Source organism: Bombina bombina, chromosome 5 (genome assembly GCF_027579735.1).
Source record: "Bombina bombina isolate aBomBom1 chromosome 5, aBomBom1.pri, whole genome shotgun sequence".
NCBI lineage: Eukaryota > Metazoa > Chordata > Amphibia > Anura > Bombinatoridae > Bombina > Bombina bombina.
The window spans coordinates 723,739,614-723,765,395 of NC_069503.1; the positions used below are offsets into that span (position 1 = coordinate 723,739,614).

General features: G+C 38.8%; 1 protein-coding gene across 1 annotated transcript in view; it reads left to right on the forward strand.

The window, feature by feature from the left end:
• The window catches only part of JARID2 (jumonji and AT-rich interaction domain containing 2), a 690,587-nt gene that overhangs the window by 294,538 nt on the left and 370,267 nt on the right, over positions 1-25,782 (forward strand). Inside the window, 1 exon segment of the mRNA XM_053714761.1 lies at positions 23,067-23,199. Coding sequence (XP_053570736.1) covers positions 23,067-23,199 — 133 coding nt within the window.

Consider the following 25,782-nt stretch of genomic DNA (forward strand, 5'->3'; position numbering starts at 1 on the left):
TACAGGGAATCTGATTGAGCAGGTTTTTCCCCAGGATCAGATCAGCCACAAAGGAGGGGGCACTATTGCAGTACAGCAGGACCCCAACACTTCACAGGGCCTGCCCAGGTATCAGCTGAGAACAGTGAAGCCCATGTCCAAGTACAAATGAATATTCCACATAATAATGTCATTAATCTTTCCTCATTGTCCCTAACTCCAGATCAGCTGAAAGTCTTAAGCTTAGGTCTAAATTTCTCTCCCACAAATTAATTTGACATTTTCCATACTCTGCTAGATCTAAATAAATTTGTGAGAAATGTTACCCTAAGGAAATATTTTGCCAATTCTGCAGAGCCTGTATCCCACACACATATGGAGGCCTCACAACAACCTGAATTATCTACTTTTACACATTCTTGTGATGTTGTTACTTTGCAACAACTTCAGTTAGAGTCCAGAGATGACATACAGGGACAATATAGTAGAGGTCCATCATTAAAGAGTAAGTCCACTTTTTATCCTATTCAAGCTTGTGGCAATATTGTTGAGACGTTCTATAATAGAGTGGAGCAAGACTTAATAGCACTCAAAACCAACAATATACCATCTAAATGTAATTTGAGCCACAGAGAAAGAATAGCTGTTAAAGAGCTTAAGGATAATAAACAGATTACAATACATAAGGCGGATAAAGGAGGTATGACTGTAGTGTTAGATTGAGACTGCTATGTTGCAGAGGCATTAAGACAGCTTAGCAACTGCAATGAGTATTTGATTTTAAAAGGAGATCCCACTTCCATCTTTGCAGGGGAACTTAGGGACATTCTGGATGAAGGCGTGGAACAGGGGTTTGTGGATACAGCCACTTCATCATACGTGTTACCGGATTATCCGAAGATTCCCCTGTTCCACCACTTCCCAAAGGTCCATAAGTCACTCACTGATGTTAAGGGTCTCAGTGGAATGGATTGACTGCATTCTACAGCTGCTTGTGACCTCTACCATCTTACGTACGTGACACCAAGCATGTTTTACAACTAACTGAAGGGGTGCTCTGGACACCTGAATCAAAGTGGTTAACTGTAGATGCAGTCTTTCTGTATTCCTGCATACCTCATTAGAAGGGCCTTGAAGCCATATGCTTTTTTCTTGAAAATTTCACAGAATACACTGAATCGTTTAAGATATTCATTGTTAAGGTAGTGGGCTTCCCCTCACTCATAATTACTTTGTTTGAGGGGGTCTATTATCTACAAAAATGTGGAACAGCGATGGGGGCAAAATTTGCCCCATCGTATGCTAATCTATTCCTTGGTTTTTGGGATTTTTTTCACATTTTTGGGGATAATAATCCCTATCGCAGCTATGTATCTCTTTACAAGAGATACATAGACTACCTGATATTCATCTGGACAGGTTCTCAGTCTCAAGTTGAAGAATTTTGCCTCTACTTAAACCATAATCAGATGAATTGGAAGTTCACCTATGAATTTAATGAGCGTACAATCAATTATTTGGATCTAACGTTGATAGGGCTATCTAATGGTAAAGTAAAATCGAAGGCATATAGGAAACCTATTTCAGGTAATTCAGTACCTTTTGGCACCAGTTGCCATCCGAAACATGTTCCCCAGGCTATAGCTAAAGGGGAGTTGATCAGATTGAAACGGAACTGTTCTGATGACAATGACTTTAGGGTTCTTGCTACTGATCTAGAAGCCAGACTACACCAGAGGAAATATCCCAAGAAAGCTATTCTCAGGGCCAAACAATCTGTGAGTGTGAAAACTAGAGACAGTCTTCTCCATTCACATGAGTCGAATATCAATAAGAATACTACCCATCAATTCAAAGGGGTTACCTTTGTCACCACACATAGTAGTCAATATAAACAGATATGCTCAATTGTTTGCAAGCATTTCCAGATACTTAAAGCAGACGACAGATTAGTAGAAACAGTAGAAAATGTACTGAGGTGTTCATACAAAAAGGGTCCAACCCTGGGGTCCCTATTATCTCCTACTTTGTTGCCTACACACACTAACAATGCCAGTTCATGGATTAAACATCATGGTATGTACAGTGTGGTCATGCCAGGTGCAAACCCTGTGAATATGTAACATCTGCAACACTTTTTCTAGCCATGTCACCGGTAAAACATACAGCATCAAATCTTGCCTCAATTGCACTTTCAAGTATGATATGTAAAGTTCAATATGTGGGGCTCACTTCTAGGGATGTCAATACCAGAATTAGAGAACATCTATTGTCATTCAAGGTAGCTAGGTCAACCACCCCTGTGGTACAGCATTTTGGAGTTTACCATGGTGGCAATCTTGCCACCTTTTCGTGGTGTGCCATTGAAAAGGTTGTGAAACCCAAAAGTGGGGGCTCTTTGGATTGCGTTTTGGAGTTGAGGGAAGCCTTTTGGATTTTTACATGGGAACTAGGATTCCTAATGGCCTCAACTCCAAATACGATATTATGAATTTCTGGTAATAGGTAGAATCATTTTGTGATTTAGGTAATTACATTAGCACATTATGGCTCCTGTTTTACAACATTTCAGATGTATAAAATGTGTAAGTACACGCAGAGTACGGATTATACTATTTCCATCTCACATACTGAGCATGGTTAAAATGGTTATTGTTATATACCACTTTAGATGTAGATTGTCCAAGTACACTCAGAGTACTTTATTATATTTGGTAGTAGCTTAACCTGCAGGTCAATTTTGGCTAGAGACTCTTTCTAGGTGTTTATGCTAATTCTGCCGATGAGAATGTAATTTCCCTTATGATGTATGCTGCCAAGTTTATATTGACGTTCTGCAGACTATAGAAGTAGTTTAGCTAATTTTGTATGGCTTTATACGGGTTAATGTTTAAACTGTTGATTTGCTAGGGAGAGGTTGTGCTTTTGTTTTAATTAACCAATGAGAATATGTGTGTGATTATTTAACAAGGTGTGACACTTAGCACTACTTAATGCCGAAACGCGTAAGCCATTAGTGCCACACTGGCTCTCTTTGTGCTTTTGTTGCCATTTTCTCCTGTTTTTAATTATTGTGGAATAAAGAAGAAATTTTAAGTCTCCGCGGATATCGCTTGTTTACTATGGAGGACTCAGACATGTTAGAAGGTACTCCTTCTGTACTAAATCATACCAGTTTATATTGTGAGAATGCCTTGGTTTTCCCGCCCACTCAATTATGTTCCACATGCCTTTACACCATTATAAGTCTAAGAAGGGGAGACAAGCCTGCTAAGGTTCTTAGTCCCTCTGAGCCGTCTACCTCTCAGGACTTGGCGTCCCTTGAGATTACTACCCTTGCTACATTATCCACTTCACATGCAGTTCCTTGAAGCACATTTAAAGGGACAGTAAACCTTAAAAATAATGTTATATAATTCTGCACTATGTGCAGAATTATATAACATTATTTAGGTGCTATAGCCATAAAAGCATTTTTTCCTTTTATATTTTGCTAAAATACGGCGCTTTTACAGACCCGCTCTCTGCTGGGTGGGTCTGTAATATTCAGTCAGCGCATCGGGCCAGCTGTATAGTCACAGCCCGGCCCGACCGCGCCATAGCACTAAGTGCAGCTCGCTCCTGTCACAGGAGCGAGCTGCACTTAGTCTTATGGCGCGGTCGGGCCGGGCTGTGACTATACAGCTGGCCCGATGCGCTGACTGAATATTACAGACCCGCTCAGCAGAGAGCGGGTCTGTAAAAGCGCCGTATTTTAGCAAAATATAAAAGGAAAAAATGCTTTTATGGCTATAGCACCTAAATAATGTTATAGAATTCTGCACTATGTGCAGAATTATATAACATTATTTTTAAGGTTTACTGTCCCTTTAATCCTCCATCTGGAGGGGGCCTTCTTCCTGCGGACTTTGCCGCACAGTTACAAATGTCAGTGTCTGGGGCCCTCAGTGCATTACTTCGCTCTAAAAAATGCAAGAGAAATGTTAAACATAGCTCTCCTGACCCCCGGAGTCATCTAAATATTATTCGGATTTAGCTATTATGTCCCAGTTATCCGATGATGAGTTAACCTCTGTAGCTTCAGAGGGTGAACTTTCTGGGTTGGAGTCCTTAGTGTCTAAGCTTCCTGCTTACTGTCCTTTAGATTTAAAGTTGAGCACTGAATATGCAGTTCTATTTTTGAATAAAGGCTATTCTATGCGAGAAATTGCCAAGAAACTGAATATTTCATAAAACGTGTACTACTCCCTTCACAGAACAGGGCAAACTGGCTCTATCCAGAATAGAAAGAGGAGAGGACAAAATTTTTTTTTTTTTTTTTTTGAGAAAGAGACACATCAAAGGTCCTCAACTGGCATCTTCATTAAATAGTTCCCGTAAAACACCAGTCTCAATGTCAACAGTGAAGAGGCGACTCCGGGATGATGGCCTTCTAGGCAGAGTTGCAAAGAAAAAGCCATATTTCAGACTGGCCAATAAAAAGAAAAGATTAAGATGGGCCAAATAACACAGACACTGGATAGAGGAAGATTGTTATGGACAGGTGAATTTAAGTTTGAGGTGTTTGGATTACAAAGAAGAACATGACGCAGAACAAATAAAAAGATGCTGAAAGAGTTGCTTGACCCCATATGTCAAGCATGATAAAAGGCAATGTGATGGTCTGGGGGTGCTTTGGTAGTGATGAAGTGGGAGATTTATGCAGGGTAAAAGGATCTTGAAGAAGGAAGGCTTTCACTCCATTTTTCAACACTCTTGATTTGAACCAATATCCAACTACAACAGGACAATGACCCAAACACAGCTATGCAAAAGGAGTTAGGTAAGGGAACCAAAAGGTTTAGGGTTTATTTAGCACTCATCCCTAAAAATGTAGAAGTTAAAAAATTGAATTTTTAATGATAACCAATTTAAAAACAAGGAAATTCCTTGATAATGTACCCACACTAAAACTGCTGACTCAAGATTGGTACGTCTAAAATTGTTGGATCCAATCACGCCGCAAATGGCAATCGCGCCTACTACATACCGCTCTGGATTGGTTACTGAATGGGCGGACGTGAATGCGAGATAGGGATTGGCTGTGAACTTTTTTACAAGCACTATATAAAGGGGTGGCACCCGGGCCTCGGCTTACTTGTTCACATTGAGAAAGGCCGATTAACACAGCCGAAACGCGTTTGTGCTTACAGTAAGCACTTTGTTGTGCACTTACTATTGGTTTTAATACTGTCCCTAGTCCCTGACACCTGAAGCCGAGGGAGCTGCTATCGGCCAGGAAACAGGGGGGGCTAGGTGAACAGTTTTAGTGTGGGTACATTATCAAGGAATTTCCTTGTTTTTAAATTGGTTATTATTAAAAATTCAATTTTTTAACTTCTACATTTTTAGGGATGAGTGCTAAATAAACCCTAAACCTTTTGGTTCCCTTACCTAACTCCTTTTGCATATATATATTTAGGGTCAGCACCGGATAACTTATCTACCTATCCCTAATCCTACTATTTCTAGTGCCAGTTTCATAATTTGTAAATATATACAATTCAATAGCTTTGAAGTAGCTTTAACTACTTCTCTTTCTACTTTGAAACTAGAGCACAGGCATTATTATGGCTACCTTTGATTTAAGCGCTGAAATGAAAAAATGGTCAGATGATATTTATAAACTTACATCTGACCTTAAAAATAAAAACTCTGTGGAAGGGGAAGTTGTGGGAGAGTGGTCACAATCGTTAAAAGATCTCAAAAAGATTAGGAAAAAACAGATTAGAGGACAGTGTATCTGGGTATGTATGATTTTTATCAAAAGAACAACATCATACCCAGGGGCCTACGCTTAAAAATGTTCCCTTCTTTTTATAATCTCAAACCAGAACTGATGACAAAGTGGGAACAAGCCCTAACTGACTGCTCACTAAAATTGATTAGCTATCTTATAGAACATGAAACAGATAAACTAAACTCTGTAACACTTGAGATTAACAAACTAAGTGACAGCCTCAAAATGTATGAAACCAGGGATGATTTTCAAAAATCATATAATAAAATAAAAACTAATGTGGAAAGGTTTGCAAAATTTGTGTCTGAGAAAAAAGAAAAAAAGATTGATAGAGATTTAAATGACTATTCCCAAGGGAAAGTATACTCCTGGAAAAAAGTGTACATTCAATCTCTGACTCAGAGGGAACAGATATAGAATATGAATCTGGTGATGCAGAAACATCAGATAATGAAACAGCCACCAGATCAATACTCACTAACAGTACAACAAACAAAACCAAAACCAAACCACACATAAACATAAAAAACGTCCCTTTAGGCGGAAAATCCGCAGAGGGCGAGGCAAAGTATCCCCAAACCAGACGACATGTCCGGTTCAATCAGAAACCACAACACCACAAGAGTCAACAACACAAAAAGAAATAGATGATAACAAGAGAGAGGATAACCTCAATATCATCAATCTTTCTGACAAAATACTAACCCCAGTCCATATATCAGCGCTAAAGAAAGGTTTATCTTTTGTACCCTCTAACTATATTGATAAGTTCGAGGCAATAAAAGATACACATTTGTTTGTAAGGAAGGTGTTACTCAAGAAATATTTCTCTAATAACACAGAATCAGAAAATCTGTCTAATATTGATACAACAGACAGAAGAGCCCTAAATGATCTTATATCTTTACTTGAAGATAACGATTTGACCACCAATGAAATGTTATCCAGTAATGATGATTGGCGTGATATTTTAAAAACAAAATCACAATTTGTCCCCCCAAGCACTATATCTCCTCAAGCAACTACTTTCTTAAATTTGGTCTGTCAAGATATAATATCCCTTAATGAGGATAAAAGGTACCTGAAAAATATGACCAAAGCAGAAAGTGATGCTATGAATGAAATGACACAATGGACTGATGTCCAAATAAAAAATAGTGACAAGGGGGGTAATATAGTGATATGGCCAAACACTATGTACATCTCTGAAGCCATGAAACAACTGTCTAATCACTCCAATTATAAGAAACTATTAGGGAATCCCACAGAGAATTTTCTAGAGTTATACAAAAAACTTGTTGACACAGCATTCAAAGATAAGATCATTGACCAAAAAGAATATCAATATCTAACAGTTACTAATCCGAAAGTAGCCACTATGTATTTACTGCCCAAGATCCATAAAAATATCTCCTGTCCGCCCGGGAGACCAATAGTGTCAGGGATGGGATCACTCACAGAAAGAGCCAGCAGATATGTTGACGCTAGACTAATCAAAATTGTGGAGGCCCTACCATCACATACTAGGGACACAATGCACATCTTAAACAAGATGCAAAATATTGCCATAACAGATCAGTCTATTTTAATAACATGCGATGTAGAATCCCTCTATACGAGCATTAAAACCGAGTGGGGCATTAAAGCTGTAGCTCATTTCTTAGAAAAGGACACTGATATGGATCTTCAGACAAAAGAATTTATCATCAACATATTAAGATTTGTACTCACACATAATTATTTTGTTTTTGATGATAAGTTTTTCTTACAGATTTGTGGCACCGCAATGGGCACATCTTGTGCGCCCACATATGCCAATCTATACCTGGGCTGGTGGGAAGAGATGATAGTGTTCAATAATCATATGAACCAATACACCAAATTCATCTCCCACTGGTCCAGGTATATAGATGACATCTTACTGGTGTGGGAAGGCCCGTTAGAAATCTGGGAAGAATTTATTAAATTACTTAATACCAATCCATTTGGATTATATCTAACATACAATACGAGCTTCAATAAAGTTGAATTTCTAGATCTGATAATTTCCAAAAGCAATAATGGATTGGTCACTGAAACATTTAGGAAAACCACTGCAACTAACAATATCCTACATGCACAGAGTAATCATCATCCTTCCACAATTAACAGCCTCCCATACGGTGAATATCTGAGAACTAGAAGAAACGGTACAGATATAGATTCTTTCAAAAAGGCAGCATTAGAATTACGTGACAAACTCCTTCAAAGGGGTTACTCCAAAAAATTGCTAGCCAGGGCGTACCAGAAAGCCCTAAACATAAATAGGTCTGATCTTCTCATACCCAAAAACAAAAAATGTGTACAAGAGACAAATAACCTAAGATTCATTTCTACGTATAACAATCAAAGTGAACTTGTAAGCTCAATAGTGAAAAGACACTGGCACGTCTTGCGAAGTGATGAAAGGTTAAAGGGATTACTACCTGAAAAGCCTTCTTTCACCTTCAGACGTGCCAGAAATATCAAGGACAGCTTATCTCAAAGTCACTTTGATAGAAACAGGAATAAAAAACCAATTTATCAAGGCTCCACACCATGTGGTCATTGTAAAACATGCCAATTTATGAGCAAAAAGGAATTTATAACTGACAGATTTTCAAAAAAATGGAAAATCAAAACACACATTAACTGCCAGAGTGATAATGTCATCTACTGCCTTTCATGCTCGTGTAATTTAATATACACAGGCATGACGACACGTAAATTGAGCACAAGAATAACAGAACATTTATGTAACATACGCAATGCCCAAAAGGACCTAAAAGAAGGCAAAAAATTAACTAGTGTAGCTAGACATTTTCTGTCACATCATGCAGGCAAAACTACATCCTTTAAATGCTGGGGCATTGAAAGGGTTAAACCTGGCATCAGAGGTGGCAACACCGAAAATGCTTTGTTACAAAAAGAAACAGGTTGGATATTCAAATTAAACTCAGTTATGCCACATGGGATGAATGAAGCAAACAATTATTGGGTATTCCTGTGATACTGGTAGAAGAATCAGAAATAGGTAGTCTCTGATTAAAATTCATCTTTTTGTGTTATCTAGCAACCTTTAATGTTGCATGTATTCAGGAGTTATTATAACAGACAAGTATATTTGATGATACTGTAAGTCAAAACCATACAAAGGTATTTATCAATAATTGTCTTCAAATTAATAACACTGGATAACACATTTTTAAAGTGCCGCCCGTAGTGCTATTTTTTAATAAGTTCATATTACCATCTCCCTTATAATGTTCCAATTGGAATCCAACTCCTAATGACTCCGATTAACATCACTACCCTCAAAAATATGATTCATACCATTTACTACACATAATGAGCTTCTTTTATATTGTATATGTATTTTCATATTAATGCAATAAAATGAGCCACACTTGAATAGGAGAATATGTATAGTAAGTTTAGAAAATGAACCATAGGTATAACCAAGTAAAACCCCGTACTCCGAACCAAGTATATTGGGCTTCAATGTGATAATAAATAAAAAACTTATGTTTTATTATAAATCTGTATATGCTCAGGTAATTCGGAACAAACTAAGGGGTACAATGAGAGGTAGGAAATATGTTTGGGAAATAGGATAATAGTAATCTCTACTTTGACAGCTCACACAGTACAGAATAAAGGTGAACTTCAAGGTATTATACAGCGTGCTGAACAGAAAGGATACTGTATTAAACTAACATAGTGAGAATAATGTTCTTAATGACCATACGTTAAGGAATGAATAAATATCTATAGAAGGATAACACATAATAGCTAACATAGGGGTTGCCACACAGGTTCCATAACATGGACCGGATCTAACCATGCAGCACCGAAGCCGCTGGATAACGACCATGTATGTGTACATATCAATCCTTGATAGGGACATGATATACTGACATAACACAGGGGTTGCCACATCGGTTTAATACCATGATTTTGATCTAGCCATGCAGCACCTAAGCCGGTAGATAACGACTATGTATGTGTACATAATAATCATACATATGGACATAATATACTAACATAACGATCTATAGATAAAGCAGTAACTGATCGCAAAAAGGGATTTACGACATTGATTACATCCAATGATGAGTATTTACAAAGGATCGATACTTAATAGACTGGCCGGTTCCCCTTGTAGCACTGCTGACTCAAGATTGGTACGTCTAAAATTGTTGGATCCAATCACGCCGCAAATGGCAATCGCGCCTACTACATACCGCTCTGGATTGGTTACTGAATGGGCGGACATGAATGCGAGATAGGGATTGGCTGTGAACTTTTTTACAAGCACTATATAAAGGGGTGGCACCCGGGCCTCGGCTTACTTGTTCACATTGAGAAAGGCTGATTAACACAGCCGAAACGCGTTTGTGCTTACAGTAAGCACTTTGTTGTGCACTTACTATTGGTTTTAATACTGTCCCTAGTCCCTGACACCTGAAGCCGAGGGAGCTGCTATCGGCCAGGAAACAGGGGGGCTAGGTGAACAGTTTTAGTGTGGGTACATTATCAAGGAATTTCCTTGTTTTTAAATTGGTTATTATTAAAAATTCAATTTTTTAACTTCTACATTTTTAGGGATGAGTGCTAAATAAACCCTAAACCTTTTGGTTCCCTTACCTAACTCCTTTTGCATATATATATTTAGGGTCAGCACCGGATAACTTATCTACCTATCCCTAATCCTACTATTTCTAGTGCCAGTTTCATAATTTGTAAATATATACAATCCAAACACATCTATGCAAGAACTATTTATGTTTAAATATTTGTTATTAGATTTTCACAACATATATGCAACATTCACACAAAAAAAGTCAAAATCCCTCCAAATAGGGATTGGTTGAAATTATAGAATTATACAATTATGTATAAACAAAGAAAAAAAAATAAGTACACAAAAAGAAAAAGGGAAGAAAATCAAACCCTCCACCCACACATATTCTGTGTATATTGATCTCACATATCAGATTCTATAAAAATTCTTCAGAATTGCTTTACATAAGCCACATGGATATTCCCACATATCCACAAGTGTCCCCTAGTTCCCAACACTACAAGCTCCCATCTCTGTTCTATAGGAATTAAGTGGTGTGTGTGTTATTCAATATCCAATAGAACCAGATCTTCTCAAATGACTCCTTATAATTCATGATCCACGAGGCGGATTCATACATTCTGAATGTGTTATTTATCTTATTCCTTACTTCCATCCATGATGGTACCCCAGTTTTACAGTGATAGGCTATAGCTGTCCTAGTGATTGTACACACTATTCTAATTAAAGGGTTAACACCCTTGTTATATTTTTTGTCACCTTTGTGAAGCAAAGCTTGCGATATGTTGAGCTCTATCTCCTCCTCTAGAATTGTGCTAAGTAGGGTTGAGAGTGCCAGATCTGTTTGACCCCTTCACATTCCCACCACATATGTTTGAAAGTACCTATGCTCCCACATCCTCTGTAACATAGGTTTGATTTGGTTTGTGACATGTGGGAGGTTATGACTGGTGTGAGATACCAGCGAAATGCTATTTTAAGGGAATTTTCACGTAAATCTGCGCTAATCAAACTTTTTGCTAATCGAGCTAAATATATTTTCCCATGTGTGTTTGTTAATGTCCTCTTCCCACTTAAGCATCAGAGATGTCTTGGGGGTGTTATTGTTGCTCTGAATAGCTATGTATAGGATGGAGATTGTGTGTTTGGGTCTAGATGCTAATGAGTACATTTTTTCCAGTGCTGTGGGGGATGAATCCCAGTATCACCTAAGTATTTCCGTATGAATGAGAATAATTGTAAATGTTGGAACCACCTTATCTCCATCAGTGTCAATCTATCTTGAATCTGAGTATAAGTCATAAGTTTGTTGTTAAGTAGAGCGTCTGCTACCCTGTACAGACCCTTATTGGCCCATTTGTCTATAATGACATGAAGCTCTTTAGGTAAGATTTTTCTGAGTGGGATCAACACTGTTTGTAGGGGTAGTATTGTGTCGTGATCTGTTATCCATTTCTTAAAGGGACAGTCAAGTCCAAAAAAACTTTCATGATTTAAATAGGGCATGCAATTTTAAACAACTTCCCAATTTACTTTTCTCCAACATTGGTGTGTCCGGTCCACGGCGTCATCCTTACTTGTGGGAATATCTCTTCCCCAACAGGAAATGGCAAAGAGTCCCAGCAAAGCTGGCCATATAGTCCCTCCTAGGCTCCGCCCACCCCAGTCATTCTCTTTGCCGTTGCACAGGCAACATCTCCACGGAGATGGTTAAGAGTGTGTTGTGTTTAGTTGTAGTTTTTTATTCTACTATCAAGAGTTTGTTATTTTAAAATAGTGCTGGTATGTACTATTTACTCTGAACAGAAAAAGATGAAGAGTTCTGTTTGAGAGGAAGATGATTTTAGCAGACAGTAACTAAAATCGTTTGCTGTTTCCACATAGGACTGTTGAGATGAAGTAACTTCAGTTGGGGGAAACAGTTAGCAGACTTTTCTGCTTAAGGTATGAATAGCCATATTTCTAACAAGACTGTGTAATGCTGGAAGGCTGTCATTTCCCCTCATGGGGACCGGTAAGCCATTTTCTTAGTCTCAAACAGAATAAAGGGCTTAATATGGGCTATAAAACTGGTAGACACTTTTATGGGCAAAATCGATTGCTTTATTTGGGCATTTTATACATGTTTATGCTTGTTATTCACACTTATAAACTTGGGGAACGTTTTTTAACGTCAGGCACTGTGTTAGACACCTTTCCAGTCAGGAAGGGCCTTCCCAGTTGTAGGCTGAGCCTCATTTTCGCGCCATTACTGCACAGTTACTTTTGAGAGCAAGACATGCAGATGCATGTGTGAGGATCTGAAAGTAGTTGGAAAAGTTTCTAGAAGGCTTCTTTTGGTATCGTATTCCCCCCTGGGTTTGGTAGAGTCGCAGCAAAGGCTGTAGCTGGGACTGTAGAGGGGTTAAAACTGTAACCGGCTCCGGTTTCGTTATTTTAAGGGTTAAAGCTCTGAAAATTGGTGTGCAATACTTTTAATGCTTTAAGACACTGTGGTGACATTTTGGTAAATTTTGAACAATTCCTTAATACTTTTTCACATATTCAGTAATAAAGTGTGCTCTGTTTAAAATTTAAAGAGACAGTAACGGTTTTGTTTTAAAACGTTTTTTTGTGCTTTATTGACAAGTTTAAGCCTGTTTAACATGTCTGTACCTTCAGATAAACTATGTTCTATATGTATGAAAGTCAATGTGTCTCCCCCTTCAAATTTATGTGATAATTGTGCCATAGCGTCCAAACAAAGTAAGGACAGTACTGCCACAGATAGTAAAATTGCCCAAGATGTTTCATCAGATGAAGGGAGTAGACATAGTTCTACATCATCTCCTTCTGTGTCTACGCCAGTTTTGCCCACGCAGAAGGCCTCTAGTACTTATAGCGCGCCAATGCTTATTACTATGCAGCAATTGACGGTAGTAATGGATAACTCCATAGCAAATATTTTATCCAAAATGCCTGCATATCAGAGAAAGCGCTATTGCTCTGTTTTAAACACTGAAGAGCAGGAGGGCGCTGATGATAATTGCTCTGTCATACCCTCACACCAATCTGAAGGGGCCATGAGGGAGGTTTTGTCAGATGGGGAAATTTCAGATTCAGGAAAAATTTCTCAACAGGCTGAACCTGATGTTGTGACATTTAAATTTAAATTAGAGCATCTCCGCGCACTGCTTAAGGAGGTGTTATCTACTCTGGATGATTGTGACAACCTGGTCATTCCAGAAAAATTATGCAAGATGGACAAGTTCCTAGAGGTTCTGGTGCACCCCAACGCTTTTCCTATACCCAAGCAGGTGGCGGACATAGTGAATAAGGAGTGGGAGAAGCCCGGCATACCTTTTGTCCCCCCTCCTATATTTAAGAAATTATTTCCTATGGTCGACCCCAGAAAGGACTTATGGCAGACAGTCCCTAAGGTCGAGGGGGCAGTTTCTACTCTAAACCAGCGTACTACTATTTCTATCGAGGATAATTGTGCTTTCAAAGATCCTATGGATAAAAAATTGGAGGGTTTGCTTAAAAAGATTTTTGTACTTCAAGGTTACCTTCTGCAACCCATTTCGTGCATTGTTCCTGTCACTACAGCAGCGTGGTTCTGGTTCGAGGAACTAGAAAAGTCGCTCAGTAGAGAGACTCCATATGAGGAAGTTATGGACAGAGTTCACGCACTTAAGTTGGCTAATTCTTTTATTTTAGATGCCGCTTTGCAATTAGCTAGATTAGCGGCGAAAAATTCAGGGTTTGCAATTGTGGCGCGCAGAGCGCTTTGGCTAAAGTCTTGGTCAGCGGATGTATCATCCAAGACAAAATTGCTTAATATTCCCTTCAAGGGTAAAACTCTTTGGGCCAGAATTGAAAGAGATTATCTCAGACATCACTGGGGAAAAGGGCCACGCCCTCCCACAAGATAGGCCTTTCAAAGCCAAGAATAAGTCTAATTTTCGTTCCCTTCGTAACTTCAGGAACGGACCGGCCTCTAATTCTGCATCCTCTAAGCAAGAGGGTAATGCTTCACAAACCAAACCAGCCTGGAAACCGATGCAAGGCTGGAACAAGGGTAAGCAGGCCAAGAAGCCTGCTGCTGCTAACAAAACAGCATGAAAGAGTAGCCCCCGATCCGGGACCGGATCTAGTAGGGGGCAGACTCTCTCTCTTTGCTCAGGCTTGGGCAAGAGATGTTCAGGATCCCTGGACACTAGAAATAGTTACTCAGGGTTATCTTCTGGAATTCAAGGAACTACCCCCAAGGGGAAGGTTCCACATGTCTCACTTATCCTCAAACCAAATAAAGAGACAGGCATTCTTACATTGTGTAGAAGACCTGTTAAAGATGGGAGTGATACACCCAGTTCCATCGGCGGAACAAGGAATGGGATTTTACTCAAATCTGTTTGTAGTTCCCAAGAAAGAGGGAACTTTCAGACCAATTCTGGATTTAAAGATCCTAAACAAATTTCTCAGAGTACCATCGTTCAAAATGGAAACCATTCGAACGATTCCACCTACAATCCAGGAAGGTCAATTTATGACTACCGTGGATCTAAAGGATGCGTATCTTCATATTCCTATCCACAAAGAACATCATCAGTTCCTAAGGTTCGCCTTTCTGGACAAACATTACCAGTTTGTGGCTCTCCCATTCGGGTTAGCCACTGCTCCAAGGATTTTCACAAAGGTACTCGGGTCCCTTCTAGCGGTTCTGAGACCAAGGGGCATTGCAGTAGTACCGTACTTGGACGACATTCTAATACAAGCGTCGTCTCTTTCAAAGGCAAAGGCTCACACAGACATCGTTCTGGCCTTTCTCAGATCTCACGGATGGAAGGTGAACATAGAAAAAAGTTCCCTGTCTCCGTCGACAAGAGTTCCCTTCTTGGGAACAATAATAGATTCTTTAGAAATGAGGATTTTCCTGACAGAAGTCAGAAAGTCAAAACTTCTAAACGCTTGTCAAGTTCTTCATTCTATTCCTCGTCCTTCCGTAGCGCAGTGCATGGAAGTAGTAGGGTTGATGGTTGCAGCAATGGACATAGTTCCTTTTGCGCGAATTCATCTAAGACCATTACAACTGTGCATGCTGAAACAGTGGAATGGGGACTATACAGACTTGTCTCCAGTGATTCAAGTAGATCAGAAGACCAGAGACTCACTCCGTTGGTGGCTAACCCTGGACCACCTGTCCCAGGGAATGAGCTTTCGCAGACCAGAGTGGGTCAGCGTCACGACCGACGCCAGTCTAGTGGGCTGGGGCGCGGTCTGGGAATCCCTGAAAGCTCAGGGACTTTGGTCTCGGGAAGAGTCTCTCCTCCCGATAAACATTCTGGAACTAAGAGCGATATTCAATGTTCTCAGGGCTTGGCCTCAACTAGCAAAGGCCAGATTCATAAGATTCCAATCAGACAACATGACGACTGTTGCTTATTTCAATCATCAGGGGGGGAACAAGGAGTTCTCTGGCGATGAGAGAAGTGACCAAAATAATAGAATGGGCAGAGGATCACTCCTGCCACCTATCTGCGATCCACATCCCAGGAGTGGAAAACTGGGAGGCGGATTATCTGAGTCGTCAGACATTCCATCCGGGGGAGTGGGAACTTCACCCGGAGATCTTTGCCCAATTAACTCAATTATGGGGCATTCCAGACATGGATCTGATGGCGTCTCGTCAGAACTTCAAGGTTCCTTGCTACGGGTCCAGATCCAGGGATCCCAAGGCGACTCTAGTGGATGCACTAGTAGCGCCTTGGTCCTTCAACCTAGCTTATGTGTTTCCACCGTTTCCTCTCATTCCCAGGCTGGTATCCAGGATCAAGCAGGAGAGGGCCTCGGTGATCTTGATAGCTCCTGCGTGGCCACGCAGGACTTGGTATGCAGACCTGGTGAATATGTCATCGGCTCCACCATGGAAGCTACCTTTGAGACAGGACCTTCTTGTACAGGGTCCATTCGAACATCCAAATCTGGTCTCCCTCCAGCTGACGGCTTGGAAATTGAACGCTTGATTCTATCAAAGCGTGGGTTTTCAGATTCTGTGATAGATACTCTAGTTCAAGCCAGAAAACCGGTAACTAGAAAAATTTACCATAAAATATGGAAAAGATATATCTGCTGGTGTGAATCCAAGGGATTCCCATGGAATAAGATCAAAATTCCTAAGATCCTTTCCTTTCTACAAGAAGGTTTGGATAAAGGATTATCAGCGAGTTCTCTAAAGGGACAGATTTCTGCTTTATCTGTCTTACTACACAAACGACTGGCAGCTGTGCCAGATGTTCAAGCATTTGTTCAGGCTCTGGTTAGGATCAAGCCTGTTTACAGACCTTTGACTCCTCCCTGGAGTTTAAATCTAGTTCTTTCAGTTCTCCAAGGGGTTTCGTTTGAACCTTTACATTCCATAGATATTAAGTTGTTATCTTGGAAAGTTTTGTTCTTGGTTGTTATTTCTTCTGCTAGAAGAGTTTCTGAGCTATCTGCTCTGCAGTGTACTCCGCCCTATCTGGTGTTCCATTCAGATAAGGTTGTTTTGTGTACTAAGCCTGGTTTTCTTCCAAAGGTTGTTTCCAACAAAAATATTAACCGGGAGATAGTTGTACCTTCTTTGTGTCCGAAACCAGTTTCAAAGAAGGAACGTTTGCTACACAATTTAGATGTAGTCCGTGCTCTAAAATTCTGTTTAGAAGCTACAAAAGAGTTCAGACAAACATCTTCTCTGTTTGTCGTCTATTCTGGTAAGAGGAGAGGTCAAAAAGCGACTTCTACCTCTCTTTCCTTTTGGCTTAAAAGCATCATCCGATTGGCTTACGAGACTGCCGGACGGCAGCCTCCTGAAAGAATCACAGCTCACTCTACTAGGGCTGTGGCTTCCACATGGGCCTTCAAGAACGAGGCTTCTGTTGATCAGATATGTAAGGCAGCGACTTGGTCTTCACTGCACACTTTTGCCAAATTTTACAAATTTGATACTTTTGCTTCTTCGGAGGCTATTTTTGGGAGAAAGGTTTTGCAAGCCGTGGTGCCTTCTGTTTAGGTAACCTGATTTGCTCCCTCCCTTCATCCGTGTCCTAAAGCTTTGGTATTGGTTCCCACAAGTAAGGATGACGCCGTGGACCGGACACACCAATGTTGGAGAAAACAGAATTTATGCTTACCTGATAAATTACTTTCTCCAACGGTGTGTCCGGTCCACGGTCTGCCCTGGTTTTTTAATCAGGTTTGATGAATTATTTTCTTTAACTACAGTCACCACGGCACCCTATAGTTTCTCCTATTTTTTCCTCCTGTCCGTCGGTCGAATGACTGGGGTGGGCGGAGCCTAGGAGGGACTATATGGCCAGCTTTGCTGGGACTCTTTGCCATTTCCTGTTGGGGAAGAGATATTCCCACAAGTAAGGATGACGCCGTGGACCGGACACACCGTTGGAGAAAGTAATTTATCAGGTAAGCATAAATTCTGTTTTATCACCAATTTTGCTTTATTCTTTTGGTATTCTTAGTTGAAAGCTAAACTTAGGAGGTTCATATGCTAATTTCTTAGACCTTGAAGACTGCCTCTAATCTGAATACATTTTGACCACTAGAGGGCATTGGTTCACATGTTTCATATAGATAACATTGAGCTCATGCATGTAAAGTGACCGAGGAGTGAGCACTGATTGGCTAAACTGCATGTCTGTCAAAAGAACTGAAATAAGGGGGCAGTCAGCAGAGGCTTAGATACAAGATAATTACAGAGGTAAAACATGTATTATTATAACTGTGTTGGATATGCAAAACTGGGGAATGGGTAATAAAGGTATTATCTTTCTTTTTAAACAACAAAAATTCTGGTGTTGACTGTTCCTTTAATTTGTCTGGTGGATGCACATGCCGGAGATCTGTATGTAGAGGTACTATCTGTTTGATCACTCCATCATATGTTATCCGCCTGTGGCAGACCCTCCATCCCTGCCTCCAATCTAGCCCAGATAATCTCCCCTGTCTTCTCCCCATCAGCATTGTTTGGGATATTCTGGCTGCTTTATAATAATCTAACAAGTTTGGGATGCCCACTCCCCCTAGAGTTTTATGATGTGTCAGAGTTATCGAAGAACATTCTCGCTTCTTTTACTGCCTCTAACATAAGCTATTAACTCCTTTTGTAGTGTGGACAATTATGGGGTTGGGATTGGTATAGGCAGTGTTCGAAATAAGTAGAGTAGTCATGGGAAAATATTAATTTTGATTGCGGAGAGGCGGCCATACCAAGAAAAGGTGTATCCCTTCCATTTCAGGAGGTCTTGTCTTATAGATTTATAAAGTGGTGTGCAGTTTTATTTATACAATTGGTGGAACTGAGCTGTCAGCTGGATCCTCAGATATTTGAGAGAGTGCAAGAACTATTTAAAGGGACATTGCACACCTAATTTCATATAACTGCGTGTAATAGACACTACTATAAAGAAGAATATGCAAAGACACTAATCTAAAAATCCAGTATAAAACCTTTCAAAAACTTAATAAGAAACTCCCAGTTTAACATTGTTGTTTAGGTTGACTGGGACACCTAGTGAAAGGGGCTGGAAAAAACAGAACAGCAGAGACTCCCCCCTCCCCCAATTCCCTGCATATGAAAAGACAGATAACATAAACAGGAGCCAGCAGTAGTCTGTAAACGTGTGTATACATCTGACACTGTGGGGCTTGGTTAGGAGTCTGAAAATCATTACGTTATTAAAAAATAAGCAAAACTATACATTTTTACAAAAACACTCCCAGATGAGCTATTTAAATGGATCATCTATAAAGCATTTATGCAAAGAAAATTCTAGTGTGCAATGTCCCTTAAACCGATTATTCAGCCAGCTTCTCCTCCTTGAATTTGAATCTAGTTTTGAGGGTTCTTCAAACCCTCCTTTTGAGCCAATACATGATTTGGATCTTCAACTTTTGTTTTAGAAGGTACTTTTTCTTCTAGCTATTTCTTCAACTAGAAGAGACTCTGAACTTTCAGCTTTGTCTTGTGAACTTCCTTTTCTGCTTTTTCATCAGGATAAGGCTGTTCTCTTTGCACTTGCTGTTTTTCCCCCCATTGTGCTATCCACAGATACTATCAATCAGGAAATTGTGGTTCCTTTGATGTGTATGCTTCTTCTTAGGCTGCCTTATGCAGGAAAGTTTGGTGGGTAGTAGTGCCTGAATAGCATCGTCCTGCCTTTACTGTTGGGTATTGATTCCCACCTGATGACTTGTGAACTCTCACCCTCTGATGAAAGAAAACATGTTGAGTTTATGCTCACCTGATAAATTAATTTTTTTTCATGATGGTGAAAGTCCATGAGCCCCTCTCTTTTTATGTGCAGGTGACAGCAGTACTTGTTTTGCACTTTCTTACCCCTCTTTATCTTTCCTGTTTTTTTGGGGGGGGTTTCCCCCTCATCTACTTGGCTATATGTATGACTGAGGATCTTGGTAAGTGGTAGAGATTTAAAGGTGTCTTATGCCTCCACCTTGTGGTCAGGAGGGGAACTGTCCCACATGTGAAGGTTCGTGGACTCGTTGTTATGAAAGAAATTAATTTATTAGATGAGCATACATTTTGTTTTTGAGAAGGTTCATTCACAGGATTTCAGTGCATGTGGAGAACAGAGGTATGCTCCATATGTCCTGGGCACAGGTCAGGCAAAGCTATTACAAAAATACAGCGTTCACTAGATAAGTATTTAATACTAATGTGTTTGAAAAAAATAATAAAAAAAAGTAAAATCAAAAGTAGGGCGAGCCAATTAAAAGTACAAGTTTGGCAATACTATATCTTTAAATTGGATAAAATCTCCTTAAAAGGCAATTTTTCCCAGTGCATGGAAAATAAGTTTTCAGTTTTTGTTACTGTATAGGCAAAAAAAGAAAAAGAGAGAAAATGATAGTGCCAGACTAAAGTGGTTTCAATCAGTGGCACTTTAATAAGCTCACCGGTTGCAGGCTGTTGACAAAAGGCACGTCTGTTTCTTAGTACAACCTCCATGACCTGAAATTTTATTTGACTGATGCAGTTCAGTTGGCAGTAAATGAACTGAAGCTGTAAGGTTTGTACACGAATACCTAATGGTAGATTCTTGTTGGACTTTGTAGTTTTGACGTTCACATATATTTTGCTACAAATCACAAGCTACACATGCACTTAGTGCACTTATTAACTGCATATTCATAATAAGGCACCTGATAACCCTCTAGGGATTTAATCACTCCTCATGCACAACTGCCACTCAGATCCTTTAAACTCAGTTAAAGAATATATGATGCTTACACATGACCATGCTGTTTAAGTACTAATGTAAAGTGGTTGATCTGACCTGAAAGTCAGAAGTAAACTTTCATGGTTCAGGCAGATGTTACAATTAACTTCTATCAGATTTATACTTTGTTCTCTTGGTGTTCTTTGTTAGGTAAGCTTGAGAGCAGTAATGAACTACTGTTTTAGATTGTGATTGTTGGCAATGTTACATAGGCTTTTTGTCATTGTCTCAGTGGGTGTGTTCAGCTATCTCCCAGTAGTGCATTGCTGCTCTGGAGCGTACTTTTACTTTGCAATAGTGAAATAATAAGATGCTCTAATACACTACATCAGTTTTTGCAGTTTTACAATGATATTTTGCATAATGATGAAAGAACATTTTATCCCCCCCCCCCCCCAATGTTTGTCAAACAACAAATATTTTCATAATGCAGTACTCATGCTGTTTAACAACAATATACAAATTAGATAATAGAAATACATTATAAAGTTATTTAAAATCTGCATTCTCTATCTGAATAATGAACTAAAAAATGTGGGTTTCATGTCCCTTTAAGCAATGCTTTGTTATGGTTCCTCACTCAGGGCTTTTTGCTCTGTCAGTACGGTTAGGTCCCTTAAAGACTTTTAGAAAGGCAAATTAATGGTGAATTTTTTATCATCAGGTCCTAAGTCTGATCCAAAAAATGACTGAGGTTTTTTCAAAAGGACAGTTTAAATGACTCAAAAAAATAGTGAGGTTTCTAACATTCATCAAATCCAAAAGTTTTCTATCATTCATGCTACACGCTCACAACGTCATAGATCCAAAGGTATCCTGTGATCATAATTAAATTGAATTCTTCTTCATGTTAAGGGGTTTTTGACGCACAAGAAAGAAAACCTAATTTGACTTTAAAGGGACACTAAACCCAAATTTTTTCTTTCGTGATTCAGACAGAGCATACAATTTTAAGCAACTTTCTAATTTACTCCTATTATCAAATTTTCTTTATTCTCTTGGTATCTTTATTTCAAATGTAAGTTTAGATGCCGGCCCATTTTTGGTGAATAACCTGGGTTATTCTTGCTGATTGGTGGATAAATTCATCCACCAATAAAACAGTGCTGTCCAGAGTACTGAACCAAAAAAGAAGCTTAGATGCCTTCTTTTTCAAATAAAGATAGCAAATGAGTGAAGAAAAATTGATAATAGGAGTAAATTAGGAAGTTGCTTAAAATTGCATGCTCTATCTGAATCACAAAAGAAAAAAAATTGGGTTCAGTGTCCCTTTAAGGGCTAGAAAGATCATGCAGGTTACTTTGTTTTACAGTTCTTCAAAGAATCATCCATGTTTTTGTTTTGTTTTTACAAGGAAATGAGAGGAAAGTGATAAAGTAGAATCACTGTGTATCTTTATATTGAACACCTACATGGGCTACTGCTGTGCCAGACCCTGCTGCTGCAATAAATGGCTTTAATATTCACTTTCTATGTGTAGAAATTTTGAAACAAGAAATGCTTGCTATCTAGGTAAATTCTTGGGAGCCTAGTATAAAATTCTGTGTCACTAGTAGCCTAGTTATTAAACCTCCATGCATTATAGAGTTGTACATTATATGTACGCCCCACATAACAATCAAAAAAGATAGATAATCCCTTTATTACCCATTTTGCATAACTAACACTGTTATATTATTACACATTTTACCTTTGTGATTTCCTAGTATTTAAGCCTCTGCAGACTGCCCCTTATCACAATTCTTTTGACATGCATTTTAGTCAATCAGTGATGACTCATAAATAACTCCACGGGAGTGAGCACAATATTATTTATGTGGCACACATGAACTAGCAAAGACTAACTGAAAAACTGTCAAAATGCACTGAGATAAGAGGTGGACGTAAACAGCTTTGAAATCAGCTTAAGCCTACCTAGGTTTAGCTTTCAACAAAGAATATCAAGAGAACAAAGCAAAATTGATGATAAAGGAAAATTTAGAAAGTAGTGTAAAATGACTTGCCCTATATGAATCAAGAAAGTTTAGTTTTGACTTGACTGTCCCTTTTAATATAGGCATACCATTTTCCATAAAGACAAAAATGTAATACCTAGAAATAAAAAAAATATTTTAGTATTCCATTCAGAATGGTTTAAAAGTGGTTGAAGAAGACAGATTCTTGTCATTCTGTAGCCTTAGAGAACCAGATTTTTACACAAGAAACGCGTCAGTTCATTGTTGGTGTGACATAAATTTGAAAAATGTTATGTATTCTTTGGATACAATAAATATAGACTTTTAATTGCATCAAGGGAAAGTCTGCAAATCTTTTTCTTATGTTAGTTAATGTTTGTAGATAAGATATATTTGTCATCTGCTGTATAATAGAATATTACTTGCGTCCAGATGTTTCTGTCATAGTAACATAGTATAATTTTGACATTTTACAGGTCTACTCCTTAATGGACAGTCTAAAGGATCTTCACAGTCATCGGAAAATGAGAAAGATGACACCTCTCAAAGTTCTTCAAATACCAACAGTGTGACATCATCTGATTCTGAAGATTGCCCAGTGAGAAAAAGGTAAGTAGTAACACAGAAACGTCTTCTCTCTGCAGCTGTTCAGACTTCTTTTCTAGTGTTCATATTGAATAAAATCAGTTAAGCATTTGGCATTTGTGTTCCAAAAGTAGTTGTCTGGAAGGGACTTTAAAGAGAATCTAGAACAAGGCTTGGCAAATTCCTGGAGCCATGAAGATAAAGCTTATAACTATTTTTTTTAATACTCTACATGTATCTATGTATAAAGAATGATCTCTGGATCATATACTGTAAATGTGTGGCTGCCTCCTAAATATTCCTGCTGGCTTCTTAATGGAAAATGTTTATTAACCCATGATTAAAGAAGCTTGTTTGAAGTGTGTTTACACTGACCCTGGTTTCCAAGTGTCACAGTCAGGCCCAGAAATACTTGCAGATGCCACATTTTTCCCTTTTTGGTAAAGTCAGCAGTTTCTTGTGCATTTTGGGGAATCACTGCTTACTTTCTTATATTGTCAGGCAGTCAAGTATAACACATCCGTGACACACTTGGCAGCCATCTTCTGGTGCCCACTCATGGCACAGTGTGTCAGAAGCCAATATACATACTGAAAGTAAATAGTTGTCCCCCACAATGCACTGGAACTACTGTTTACTGTGTGTGTATATATGTATATGTAAAGACAGTTCAATTTACTTCCAGAAGGATGACCCTTAAGTATTAGTAATTTTAGAGGTGGTAGTTATAGTACTACAGTGTGTCTACAGTGCTTACAACCTATTCTGTACATAACTAGAAATGCTTGAGCTTTTTAAGTTACAACATATAGATCTAAGAGTCTAACCATGGGTGGTTTAATGTGCTCTGTAGTTAATTTATACAAGTAAAACATTACTTTACTTGTCTAGCAAAGGTGACTTATTTACAGTATCTTATTTGACCTGAAAATTACCCAAGTCCACCAATACACCTATGGTAGTTGTTCAATTGGTTGTTTAACAAATGGTTCTGGGCTTTAAAGAGGCATCATACCATTTTTTTTCTTTCTTGATTCAGAACGAGCAACAAGAAACTAAAAAGTTTCTAATTTACTTCTATAATCAAATGTACTTTTTTCTTTTGGTATATCTGGTACACGTTTTTGTGAATTCAGAATATAATCAAATGGTGCAACCTTATGACAGTGAGGTATCTGACTCTTGGTCCTTCTGTCTCTGAATTTCACACTGGCCAATTTTTGTTTGTGGTTTATCACAGCTAGGGGTCAGCGTTGGGTATTATTTTTCTAGCCAGCTCCCAGCTGGAAGCCAGAACCCTCTAACAGCAATATCTAGTAATGGGAATAATGCCCATAACTCTTCCCAGAAAACATCCTAAGTATCCATGTAGACATATTTTAGGTGCTGGCAATAACCAGTGATCCAATAAGCCCAAACAAGATTTGTTGAAGAATAAGTGCCAGGAGACTACCTGGGAAATGGAAGCCACTAATTTGTGATGAAGACATGAAAATTGCTAGGCCATAATTTAGCATGAAATGGGCATATGATATGGCCCATGAAAGTTTACCTATTTCTAGGGGCTAATATCCAGTAAGCAAACATGATTAGTGTAACTTGAGCATTATGTAATTACCCCTGGGGGGAAGGTCATGTGATCTGAAATGGATATAAAATAGAGAGTGAAAAAAAAGCAGTCCCGCTGAGCAGAGTGCTACTAGAAATAATATATAGTTGCCAGCCAGGATGGAACCTTGTATATATGTGTGTGTATTTAATTTCTAAATATAATTATAATGGTGTTTTTTCGTTTCCGCTTAGTCTCCATATAAAAAGATATATACTGTATGTTTGTATAATTTGCACACACAAAAAAGTCAGAGGAGGCAGCATTACACAGGGAGGATGAAGCAGAACAGGAGGCAGTGTTACCTGATGGAGAAGGAAGGAGGACATTTCAGTTGTTAGAGTATGTAGTTTAAAAGGATTTATAGGGGAGTTTTCAGGAGGGAGGAGGAAAAACTGAGTTTTACAGGAGGGAGCCTGGAGTTTTAAATGACGGGGGAGTGAGATTTGTGGAAGGAGCAAGGATGTCCTAAAATGGACACCGTAAGGATTTTATATTGCTAGATATTGCCAGGGTGAATAAAATTATGTAACCTTAAAGGGACAGTCAAGTCCAAAAAAACCTTTCATGATTCAAATAGGACGTCATTATTTTTTTCTTTCAAATTTTTTTATTCAGTGACCAATAAAGTAACATTGAATCAAAACACATATAAGATTTCACTACACCTCGCAGGGCGTTTTGACTAATTCTTAAGGAAAAGAAAAAAAAAAATAACATATTTTTAACATTTCATGATGATTATGTGCTCAATAGAAACCAAGATTCCAACTTTTACTTGTTACCTTATTGGATTTTTCTAATTGCCTTGAACGGTCGGGTGCTTTATTATTGATCAAATTAAGTGGCTTTAAAAAAATCACCAGGAGGGGAGATGGGGGGAGAGAGGAAGAAAACAAAAACAAACCCAGGCCCCTGTATACATAGTAGCTGCTACTATACACATTAATTTTATGGTGAAAGGGATTTGAATTACCAAATTCCTAGTAAGACCAATT